The 12,616-nt window shown below is 38.9% G+C and overlaps 2 protein-coding genes across 13 annotated transcripts in view; one reads left to right on the top strand and one right to left on the bottom strand.

Moving 5' to 3' along the window:
- The window catches only part of Lnx1 (ligand of numb-protein X 1), a 104,509-nt gene extending 102,116 nt beyond the window's left edge, over positions 1–2,393 (top strand). For both annotated transcript variants that reach the window (XM_050149996.1, XM_050149998.1), the window contains 2 exons: positions 1,290–1,448; positions 2,002–2,393. In XM_050149996.1, coding sequence (XP_050005953.1) covers positions 1,290–1,448; positions 2,002–2,137 — 295 coding nt within the window. In that variant the 3' untranslated portion in view covers positions 2,138–2,393. The remainder of the gene's footprint in view (positions 1–1,289; positions 1,449–2,001) is intronic.
- An 815-nt stretch (positions 2,394–3,208) lies between these two features.
- Positions 3,209–12,616, bottom strand: part of Fip1l1 (factor interacting with PAPOLA and CPSF1) — a 59,265-nt gene continuing 49,857 nt past the window's right edge. For 8 of the 11 annotated variants that reach the window (XM_050149999.1, XM_050150000.1, XM_050150003.1 and 5 more), the window contains 5 exons: positions 12,418–12,472; positions 11,138–11,193; positions 6,970–7,189; positions 4,156–4,293; positions 3,209–3,519 (listed from right to left, as the gene is read on the bottom strand). In XM_050149999.1, the coding sequence (XP_050005956.1) occupies positions 3,372–3,519; positions 4,156–4,293; positions 6,970–7,189; positions 11,138–11,193; positions 12,418–12,472 (617 nt within the window). In that variant the 3' untranslated portion in view covers positions 3,209–3,371. The remainder of the gene's footprint in view (positions 3,520–4,155; positions 4,294–6,969; positions 7,190–11,137; positions 11,194–12,417; positions 12,473–12,616) is intronic. The other 3 variants (XM_050150007.1, XM_050150010.1, XM_050150009.1) reach the window with 2 other exon arrangements.

The raw sequence follows: 12,616 nt of genomic DNA, 5'->3' as shown, positions 1-12,616 counted from the left end.
CATGTCCTTTATACAGGCTGCAGCATAAGGTGCGGCCCAAAATAAAGGCAGATCTTACCACCTCAAAAGATGGATTAAAAGTGAGTCTTTCCACGCAGGGCAGTGGTGGTGCACACCTTTTTTCCAAACACTTGGAAGGCAGAAACAGGAGGATCTCTGTGAGCATAAGGCCAGTCTGGTCTACAGAGGGAGTTCTAGCCAAAGATATACAGAGAAACCCTCTCTCCAAAAAAAGAAAAAAAAAATGGATCTTCCCACTTCAAATGATTTAATTAAAGAAAAAAATTCCTGACAGATATACCCAGCCACTTGAGTTTATCCCAGATACAGTCAAGTGGCAACCAAAAATAGCCATCACGGTTGTTAAATGATGAGGTAGCCAAGAAACCAGTATAATGACCAAACTTCATTGCTTAACATTTCACAAGATCATTTTTATTGATTATCAAAAAGCAAATGAGTATTTTAAGATAGTCTATAAACAAAACATCTTCATTTCTACCAACATAAAAATGCTATCTTCCAGTCAAAGCAGTTCCTAGACCATACACATCTATCTGGTAGACACACCCCTCTACTCTAACACAGCAGTTTGTACTTGGCTCTAACAGCCACAACTATCCTAGTTGAGATTCTACTGATTCTTAGGCCAGCTGTAGTCTTCCCTGCTCCAGCTCACTTGGTAATTTCCACTTCAGTTTATGCCTTGTTGATTTTACTCCTAACACAACTGTTCAACCCTTTCTGCCTCACTTTCTGCTCATTTTATGTCTACAGTCTTCTTTGTTTATGTGAGAATAAACCAGTACTTTCCAAGGGTCAAGAGAAGGTCTAAACTTAATGAGGTTCATTAGCATAAGTTAAAATTATTTTCATTGTGATTATTTCATTGCAAATAACTAATTCAAAGAAAGTTTGCCTTAGGAATTATGTAAACCCACAAGTATATAAAAATTATATTCCCTCAGTATGCTCTCCACTTTGGCTTATCATTAGAAGTATCGAGGCATACTTATGGCTCATATAAATCCATGCATTATGGTGTCCTTGGCCAATACATAGCTTCCTCAGCAAAGACACAATGACGAAGCATTTTTGTTGAAAGGGTGTTCAGCTATGGAAAAGAGATCAAACACAAAAGCTGGCTAAGAGCATGAAAAATTACTGTCATTTCTGAGGGAGGCATATGCAGGTACTATTTCACTTATTAAAAATGTTCAAAAAATGAATGAGAGATGAAGTTACAACTAATAAACTCAACTGTATACACTAATTCTATCCCATTTCAGGTACTTATATAACTGTAAAGATGTGACCCTAAGGAGGAACACAGCAGGAAGCCTGGGCTTCTGCATTGTAGGAGGTTATGAAGAATACAATGGGAACAAACCTTTTTTTATCAAATCCATTGTGGAAGGAACACCAGCATACAACGATGGAAGGATCAGGTAATAATAATTATTTAGCAAAAATAATACTCAAGTGTTTTGTTTTCTACATGTAAAAACTTGGCCCCACTGGAAAGAAAGCACACTATTTACTAAATTTATTATTAGTATTTACTACACATTCGTGAAGAGTAAGAAATTAAAACATGACTATAGCAGTTAGATTTAAGAAATTCAAAATTATGCTGGGCAGTGGGCGCACGCCTTTAATCCCAGCACTTGGGAAGCAGAGACAGGCAGATTTCTGAGAATTCGAGGCCAGCCTGGTCTACAAAGAGAGTTCCAGGTCAACCAAGGCTGTTACACAGAGAAATCCTATCTCAAAAAATTCAAAGTAAAAATTTACAACTGGCCTTGGTCCCATATTGCAATTCCCTGTACTACTATATCTTCTAATGCAAGTTGAATGGAGCCTGGAGAATTTAAGTGAAGAAGGGAAAGATCTAATTAGAGTTAAAATGGACAAATACCGGCAAACACTAGGACCACCCAAGTCCACTATGAGTAACTTCAACCATGAAGTATTTTGACCACGATCCTGTTTCTCTTTTAGATGTGGTGACATTCTTCTCGCTGTCAACGGTAGGAGTACGTCAGGAATGATACACGCTTGCTTGGCAAGGACACTCAAAGAACTTAAAGGAAGAATTACTCTCACTATTGCTTCTTGGCCTGGTACTTTTTTATAAAATCAATGATGGATCTTAGAAAACAGAAAAAAGATCACAGATAGGCTTCGTAAAACTGTATTCATCTTGTCAATTTTTATATTTAAAGAATATATTATAAAAAAATATGCCGGGAAAAGTATGATATTATGAAAACAAGTTACACCTCGGAGAACGTTTTCAAAAATAAAAACTGATGTTTTTATTTAGTACGGAGGGTCTCATCACTCCAAACCTCAAGTTTATATTTTTCTATTCAATAAAAATCTAAAATGGTTTCTATGACACAATTCAAATCAATTAAAAATATGATATATGTGGAGTTCAAAAGGAGAGCACATTACAGGCATTTAAATTTAATGGCAGAGAATGTGAAATGAGAAATAAATCTTTTCTAAATGAGAGCTGTCCTCCTCCCTGAGATCTAAGTTATTCTCTCATACACCAAGTCCTAGCCACCACCACCGCTGTTCTGCATTCCCTCCTGGGCTAAGTCTATATTTTAAGCTTGGATTTTTGGTTTTACTAAGAAATAACTGACCTAACCCTACTGTCATTGAGCTTATTTTTAGTCTCAACACGGTAATGGTATAAAAAAATACCCTACATGCTACTCCACCAATGAACCCTGGAAAACACGTTGACAGCAGCCAAACCACCTTGACGCTGGCTCAAACAGATGGCCATGAAATGGTCCAGTGCTGTGCTAGTCACAACCGTCTACATGTGCCTGTTGGAAAGTACACAAGTTACATCACACGGGCCACCCAAATGCCTCCTACCATCTATGACTTTAGCTATAAAATGGCCCATTTAGTTACCATGGACCCAAATTTAGAAGACCGAAACCTGCTTTCAAAAACTGCTATGAAGAATGCACCCGAGTTCTTGAGATGCAGGAGTAGTAAGATGAAGAGCGGTCTTTGCGGCACCTCTTCTGCAACAGTATGCCAGGAACTAGAAAGCTAGTCAAGGTGAGTCCTTGACCTACATACTGTCTACACACAGCCAACCTCAGCTCTAAATCCCCTGCTGACTCATTCACATGACTTCCTTTCTGTCTTTTATTCTTTAAATATTACAAGACAAAGATTTTTAACTTAACACAAAAATGCACATTTTTATTTTGGAAAAGAAAAATTAACGTTTCATTCTAACAGAACAAGATTAAAGGTATATTTCTTAAACATTATCCAGAAAAATAAGGAGATTTATAGCATCTATTTCTGGGACTGACAAACACAAAAGGTGGAGCCTATTCAGCAGGGGCAGCTTCAGCACTCTCCTGTTCAGGGACGGGCTCACTGCCAGCCTCTTTTCCTTCTTTGCTTCTTTTAGATTTTTTGTGCTTGTGTCTCCTGTGACTGTCCCCTTCTTCACTTTCATGGCGACGTCTGCTGTTACTACAAGAAAAGGAATTGTGTTTAACAAGGCTTAAGTAACAAAGTTAATCTGGTCTAAACAAGCCTGGATTTAGGTTAAACCTATTTGTTTTCTGATGTACATATTTTGGAGAGTCATATGAGATTTTACACCAATTGTTATGGAGTTATTTTCACCCCCACACTATCCCAGACTCCTAGCCCATTACTTTGTTCTGAAAGTCTTTATGAATTAGAAACTGAAGCATAATAACTTGAAACAGGAAATACTATTTTGTAAGATGAAATGTTCAGATACAATGAACATTGAAATCAATTCTAAAATTGTTTTAGAACTGCAGGCCCCAATTTCTTTCTGTAAACTAAACATTACTTTAATATTAATTATAAAGAAAGACTGACTCATATGCCCAAATTCCTCTCTATCAAAGAAATAATATAAAACAAAGGGAAAACCACCAAGATATCTTATTTTAATTTTGTCTGAGTCTGAGTGATAGTAAAAGAAATGCAACCTTGTTCGATTTAAAAATTGCTGTTGACGCCCAGAAAGAACTATACCAGACTGCTATTGGTCTGTTAGCTAGGAACAGTCTCATCTATCACTGGCTACTTCCCCACCCCCAGACCAAAGTGGGTCACTACTGAAGAACAAACCTGCGAGAGGACTTGTGTCTGGTTTCCTCTTTCTCTCTGTGACGTCGCTCTCTGTGTCGCTCTTCTTTTTCCCGACTAGCTCTATGGCGCTCATAGCCTCTTTCTGCATACTCCCTGTATCTGTACCGCTCCTCATCACTGCAACGGAGTGGAAACAATGTCAGGACTACTAACTGAGTTGACTGCAAAAGGAAGAGCTTCCCAAGCCTAACAGAGGCCTGAACGCTAACTTCTCATGTTGGAAAACAAGTATTTCCTAGACTGAGCAGCAAATCAGAAACACATCTCACTTAAAACAACACACTAGAAAAATGCCCATTTGAGCCAGGTGGCAGTGGCACACACCTTAAATCCCAGCACTTGGGAAGGCAGAGACAGGTGGATCTCTGTGAGTTCGAGGCCAGCTGGTCTACAGAGCTATTTTTCCAGGACAGCTAGGACTATTAGAAAAAGAAACCCTGTCTCAAAAAAAAGAAAAAAGAAAAAAATAACCATTTGTTCTATCTGCTCTGTGCTATCACAGTTTTAATGGCAGGTTTCATATTAGAATGTTTTTTCTGGGGGAAAAAAGAATGAGACCTGCAGTTGATTTAAATTTTAATCAGCAGGTTTTTCTTTTTACTCCCATTTTATAATTAAATGTATTTATGTATCTGAGATATCTACAGAAAATCTAATTTGCAAAACACAGGCCATGTGGTAAAGATTCTAAGAATGTATGGTTCACAATGGCTTCCACAGGAGAAGGCAGAAAGATCAAATTTTTTCAAGTGCTTGATTTTTACAAGAAATAGTGTAGCTTTCATCCTGTGCAGAATAACACACGTGAAGATTTTAAAACATTTTTATAAAAACCTGTCTTAATGTACACATATCCATATGTACATGTATGGGCACACCTCGTATGTGTTTCCCCAAGAAGCATGTCTTTGATAGGCAGTGCAGAGTGCCAGGATATCCATGATATCCATGAGCGCCCAGCACATTCTGCCTTTGCCACTTCTAACGCTCGTTCCTGACACCTCAGTTTTCTTATTTATAACTGACAATCTTTTTCAAGGTTTCTGTAAAACCGACAATAATATTTATCAAGAGTAGACAATTAATAAATGGAATTTGGGGGCCTAAGAAGATGGCTCAGTGGGTAAAGGCACTTGTTGCTAAGCCTGACAGCTTAAGTTTGATCCCCAGGTTCCATACTTTAGAATAATTGAAATGACTCCAAGTTGTCCTCTGACCTGAGCATGTGTGTGTGCACACACAGCATAATAAATGAAATTCTTCAATGACTTTAGTACCTAATTTTTCAGGAGGAGACCTTCCTACCAAGGGTACTGGGCCTCTAATAATCTCTCTCCAAGGCAAACCAAAGCAGCACAGACAAATGAACATTACAATTAATTCCATCAACAAATGAGGTTTCTCTGAACGACTCAATGCGGCTACGTAAGAGTAATGAAGGCCGGTCATTTCACAGGTTTGTCATGTGTAGCCCTCCTTTGCCCCTTTGCCCTAAAGCCAATTCTTGCTGGCTTTGGGGCCTTTAGGTTCCATAGGCAGTCATAGGACGGGAGCCTAAGAGAACAGACTGCGGGCGAGTTTCCGAGTGAAAACAGCACCTCCTCCACCCCTTTCTGATAGGCGCTGCAGTGCAAAGGTTCCTCCAGGCCTGGAACTCATTAGAGCACATGTCAAACAGCCTACAGCACCCAGCCTTCTTTCTGGTCTACAATTAAACTGCCTTAAAAACAGATGTGAAAACTGGTCTCTCATTTTCAAAACAATGACCCTGTAATTTGTAATGCAACACATACTACAAACATTTTGTTTTAGAGCACTTTTGTCAGTCTTTAGAAACAAATAGCTTTTACTTCCCATGTATATTCCCTGGGTTTTTCCTAGGACAATTCGGAACACAGAATTCCTCTACCTTTTGCCTTTCTGGCCTTAAGCTTTTATTCCTATTTAAGCAGAACTAGATGAAAACATGGTTTAACCAATGGTTTCCAGTTTAGCAATTCAGTAGACCCTGAACATGTGTGTGTGATGCAAGAATAGTCTTCCTACGCATTTCTGCACTAAGCTCCTTAACTATGGCACGCATATTTTATAGATGTGCTATGTAGCAGAAACCAGTCAGCTTCCTGAAAACTACTGCCCTTGAACTTAAGCAGAATCATGCACTTAACTGCCAAGGCTAATAGTGTATGTTCCACTTATATGTACATACCTTGCCACTCTTTACCTATTTGACCAATAAAATTGTATTAAATATGCACTATGTGTAAGTCATGAGGAAACTGACTTTTCCCATTCTTTGTCATATACTCTTACACTAAGAAAACCAGTCCTAATCAGCTTAACAGCAGTATTAAGTTTAATCTGTAAAAACAATGTATGAATATTCATGTATCTTCAGGATATAGCACCATTTCTGGCTTAGAACAAGGCTCAAAATGCCAATGACATGAATCAAAGAATAAATTTGTAAAAATCAACTGCATAGAAAGGAAAAGGAAGAAAGTTAACAGATGGTTTTTTTTTCTAAAAAAAAGTAATTTTAAGAGAATAAAAAATTTTAAATGACACCACAGCCACATCTGCAGCAGCTAGCAAGGCTCCACTGTTACCCCAATCTCCATGCTGCTTATGGTCATGGGAAGCCTCAAGAAAGAAATGAGTATGATATCAAGGGGCTTTTCTACCCACACCTTGAGCATTCTTTCCCCCAATGAACTGGAATTCACTTCCTCACAACAAATCAAAGTGCAAAGTATAAATGAAGTGTGTCTAGCACCCTCACATGCAACACACCTGTTGAAAACGCTCGGGGTGGGACTGTGATCCCGCTCTCGCTCCCTCTCTCGGGTGCGCTCTCTTTCTCTGTCCCGGTCTCTGTCTCTCTCTCGGTCTCTGTCTCTGTCTCGGTCTCGATCTCGGTCTTTCTCTCTTCGTGCATAATAGTCCCACTGCTTGGTGGTGTCCACAAGGCTAGGCCATGAGGGAGCGGAACTGGTAAGATGGGGGAAGGCAACTAAAGGAAAAAACACATTAAGATCGAAGGTTATGGCACTTAGTCTGACACTATTCACTGGGCAAGAAATTCCCCAATATCAAAGCTGAAACCAAAAGACACTAGAACATCGTTGAACTATTAAGGAGAAAATGAAATAAAGAATTATGTTTTAAAGACTCTGAGTGAACACCTGCCTACAGCATGCCCAAAGCAATGGGTTCAATATCTACATCTACAAAAAACAAGAACAACAAAAAACACATTTTAACAATAAAACAAAGACATTTATAAACAAACAACAAAAATAAAGCAAAGCAAAACCTATTATCCAAGACAACGAAGGAAAATTATTTTAGAAAGGAGAATAGTTGAGCAAATAAACTATATATTCCTTTTAAGAATAAAATGATGAACCTCAATAAGTTACACGAGGAAAACTAAAACATATTATCATCTCTGCATTGATTAAGAAGAGAGTTCATGCATCATTTAAATATTAAATGACCATCACAAAAATGGGAATAAACAACAGCAAAAAACAAAACAAGTAAATCATAGTTGATTCTGAAAATCATGGAATGGGATGGAAGCAGCAATCCATCAAGCATCTCCACAATCATAATTTAAAAGAGCACTAATTTCATCAGTTACAAGACAGAGTTTGTTGAATTTTTACTTTTAAAAATCTATATTCTGGGGGCTGGAGAGATGGTTCAGTGGTTAAGAGCACTGGCTGCTCTTCCAGAGGACCTGGGTTCAGTTCCCAGCACCCATATGGTAGCTCATAACTACCACTCCAGGTCCAGGATGCCCCCTTCTGATATCCATGGGTGCACTGTATGCACATGCCATGTAGATATACATATAAGCATCCATATACATAAGTCTTTTGTAAAAGTCTGAACACATGACATAAAAACACATGGGAAAGGATTGCAGGGGGGGGAGGGGGATGGTTTCCTGAAGTTGAAGGGATAAGAGCACTGGCTCTTCCAGAGGACCCAAGTTTGATTCCCAGCAACTGCATGGCAACTCCCAACCACCTACACTCCAGTGCCTGGGAATCTGATTCCTCTTCTGGTTTACACAGGCACCAAGGATGCTCATGGTACAGACAAACTTGCAGGCAAAACACCCATACTTACAAAATAAAGTTTACACATATTTTAAGAAGAGAAATTGGGCCTATTGAAGTTTTAGGTCATAAGGAGCATGTTCTCCAGGAGGATTGTGAGTCATACATGTCTTCTACTTTCACTCATCTCTGTCCTCGTCATCAGGCTAATCATTTGGTTCATTACACAGTTCACACAAGGCTTAATTAAGAGTCATGAATTTGTCTAAGTTATGGATGGGAACCTCTAAATCTATGAGCCAAAAAAAAAAAAAAAAAAGATAAACACTTGTCTCTTAGTATTCCTGTAATATTAAGACTTTTGAACCAAGTCTCACTTCATAAGGAGTCTTCAAATCACATCTAGAAAAGTTATGTTGTTCAGGGGTATAAGAATGAATTATAAATTCTAAAGTAAAAAAATAGAGGTAAAAGAGAACCGCAAAGAAGTCTATTTGTTGTCTTTACTGTAAAGCTTCATTGTGTGGCTAAGGGAAACCTCTTCCTCTCCTTTACTAAGTTTTACAGTTGGCTTTCTAATTAAAGGCTTGTCTCTGGGAGGAGAGCTGAGCAAGGTAGAAAGTATGGAGGAGGCGCTTGCTTCCTTACAACAGAAATATATAAAAATGTTCTACAGGCTAGGTCAGTAATCTCAAAAAGGACTTTCAGATATGGTCTAGTGTTTAATCTGTACTGAAGCAAACACATAGGGGACAGAGTGACAAAAAACACCCAATGCCATTTAAAAAAAAAAAAAAAAGGTAAAACCAAACAAAGGAACTCAATGAGCAGTACTTATCGAATGCTTACATATTAGCAGTATCACGCTAATTCTGACTTCCAGCTTAGTTTACATAAGGAAAAGATTTAGGTTTAATTCATCTAAGGTTACCTAAGATAAGCCGAACCCAAGGCAAACCATAGAGCCTATGCTTCAACAATTCTTACTGCTTCAGTGGTAGAGAAAAGGGAGGGCACTTGAACCTGCTGAAGATGGTGGTGATTATAAAAATGAGAGCTAACACTGGGACACTTGGTAAAGAACAGCATTCATCATGGAAGTCAGTCTGTTACCTAGTGGGTGAACCCTAATTAAAGGGTCACTTACAGGAGCATGGGCATTATTTATAGGACAGAGGCAAGTAAGTGGACAATAACCAATGGCTATAAATGCCACAGAAGAAAATGCCTCTCCCTCTCTGAGCCACCATTACTGGCTACATACATATCCTGAGGTCATTACAGGCACCAAAGTTGCTGAGTGCATGTAAGAGTGTAACGGCTGTCATATTTGGAAGACAGACACTGCTTTACAATATTCCACCCTATCTTCTCCGATGTTGTCTGAAGCTTGCAGGACTGATGGACATTGGGCAGTTTGGGGTCTCTCATTTATTGTCTTTGTTACAGGTGCCATATAAGCCAGACTCTTCTACGCCTGTTTCTTTTATGCTACACAGCGATACAAGATAAAGAGTATGATTTTCTCTTCCTATCTGCCTTTGGGAGGGTGCTTCACCTAAGAATTGTGTACGGCTTTGTTTTTCCCACCCATCTACATGCTCAACAGCTTCTACTTGTTCCCCAGTCCAAGAAGGCCGAATAACTATCCTTTCTTGGCACCCTGGAAGTCCATAATTCCCTCACAATAAATAGGCAGAAGGAGGCATTTTCAAATGTAAATCTAGCAACTTTAAAACTGCATAAAATTAACAGGAGTCTCATAGCCTTCTGGCAAACACTCATACTCCATAACACTACATAGAGGTACACTTGGTTTTACTGAGCTTCAAACAATGCTGCTTTTTTTTTTTAAAAAAAAAATAAATTGAAAGTTTGTGTCACTCTTACGTGATAGAGCAACCCATGTACCAAGCAACAGTGAAATCCTAACTCTTCAATTCTACGAAAACTGGGCAAGGTAAGAAAGTAAAAATCATACCGGGCGGTGGTGGCACACGCCTTTAATCCCAGCACTCGGGAGGCAAAGGCAGGCGGATCTCTGTGAGTTCGAGACCAGCCTGGTCTAGAAAGGGAGTTCCAGGACAGGCTCGAAAAGCTACAGAGAAACCCTGTCTCGAAAAAAAACAAAAAAAAGAAAGTAAAAATCAATTTGAAGACAACAAAAACAGGGTTGTGACTTGATTGGGGGAGGGGGAGGGAAAGGGGAGGCGGCGGTGGGGAAGAGACAGAAATCTTTAATAAATAAATAAAAACAAAAACAGGGTTGTGATGCTAAAGATTGATCTCAACAAAGTTTAATGCAAGGTACAGACAGAAGCTGCAGCAAGCTGTCTACAAGGCTAAGAGAGCCAATGAATGCTGGCTGCACTAACCAAAAAAACTTTCAGTATAGAGCAGTCTTCTCTAGAAGATACCATTTAGAGCTTTTACAGCTAAAGACAAATCAAGGACTAGCTGCAAAGGCTATAGTAGCCTGTGACTTTACGTTGAATTCAATGTCCATTTCCCATTCACCAAGTTCTAGAGCTCTCCAGTGTTCTGAGAATGCAGTAAGGCCCGGGTGGCAGCACACTGTCCACATCCTAGCTAATTATTTTAAGTCCACTACCAAGACCGACTGCTCAGAAAAAAAACAAAAACGAAAACCAACCTCCTTGAAAAATACTTCTGCTCAATGAAAATGCATCCAGTCACTCAAGAGCACAGATGGAAATGCGGGGTGCAATTCATGTTGTTTTCATATCTGCAACCTGTGCTCAAAAGTAATCTGGCATATATACAGACTTAACTCCTTCAACTAATACTTCTTACTCTGTATACATGTTTCCATTTCTTTACCAATATGTACTTTACTGATTCCCAGTGGATCTGAGTGGTGAGTAACTTACCATTGCCGTATGGAAACGCCCGTGCAGAACGGCTGTCATAACCAGAGGAATGGCCACTGTGGAGGAAAGAAGTATCTTTATATCTGATGCAAATAAGTACTCAATCTTAATAGTTCAATAAAATGAAGACGGCAAAACAGCAAAATTTAACCTTTAAACAATCTGCTACAGAGTCTTGATATTTCTTAATATGACAACATAGACTTTTTCACCTCAAAACATCAAGGTCCCAGAAGTTACTTGGTACTACTTAGCATGATTCATACAATCAATTTCAGCTTTCTCAGGAAGATAGAGGGAAAGTTTGAGGTTAACAGAATGTTTGAGGTTTAAAACTTAATCTTAAAAAAAAATAGTTTTAATGCCTATTAGTTGGTTATAAACCAATCGGTAGTATTTTAAATGGACATTTTGATTGAGAAACAAGTATGTGTTCAACAAGAACTTAACCAAATCCTGGGGCTGGAGAGATGGCTCAGCTGTTAAGAGCACTGGCTGCTATTCCAAGGACCCACGTTTAATTCCCAGCACCCACATGGTAGCTCACAACAGTGTGTAACTCCAGTTCCAGAGGATCTGACACCCTCACACCAATGTACATAAAATAAAATTAAATTATTTAAAAAAGAAAAAAAGAAAAGAAAATCCTCACCTTTCACAATTTGCTTTCTGGAGTGGCACTTTAAAACCACTGGGATGCTTTGATGCCACTCATGAGCCCAACTGTCCTCTGCTTTTACATAATTTGACTATTAGTTTTTAGAGTATCTTCACTTTGAGTCAAGTGCTGGAATAGCTCCTGTTTCCTAGTGAGCTCCGCCTGCCAGAACATGTGCTGTTCTAATCTTTAGAACTGAGTCTAGAGACCGTAAGCTAGCAACACTGATTGTTTAAACACATACTACCACCAAGTCTTCAATATAGGAGACTAAGAAGATTAACTATGAGACGGGAGAAGATAAGGCCACTGCCTTAGAGGACGGTGGAGACGCAGCAGCACAGCAGGAAAACAGCATTTCATTCTTAAGGTTCATTTCCCTTTCCAGCAGACACAAACTCAGTATTAAAGCTTTCTAACAAACTATGTTTATTTCTTGAAGACTTTCTTTGCCCTATTTTGGTAACAGGCTATAGTTACATAAAAGTACTTAATACAGATTAAACTTATGAATTAACAGGCAGGTGCTATGTCTATAAAAACTAACATTAGAAAGTATTAGAAAAGACACATGTGTAAGGTTCTGTTGTAAGGCTGTCAATGATCATCCGCACTGCTTTACCTTTCTATTGTTGGTATAAGAGATGGAGGTGGAGCGCCTGGTGGAGGAGGGAAACCTGAAACATTCAACCAGGAGATAATATAATTAACAGGATGCGTATGCAATGTCAAGAGTGAAACACAGTTGCTGAGTATCACTAAGATTTTCTGGGGACACAAACGTGCTTCTCTACATGATTATGAACAGGAAAAAATAGAGC

This window comes from Alexandromys fortis, unplaced genomic scaffold (genome assembly GCF_014885135.2).
Source record: "Alexandromys fortis isolate MF-2015 unplaced genomic scaffold, M_Fortis_MF-2015_v1.1 scaffold_0, whole genome shotgun sequence".
NCBI classification, from domain to species: domain Eukaryota; kingdom Metazoa; phylum Chordata; class Mammalia; order Rodentia; family Cricetidae; genus Alexandromys; species Alexandromys fortis.
The sequence above is the reverse complement of the archived record's forward strand: the minus strand, read 5'-3'. Positions and strand labels throughout refer to the sequence as shown.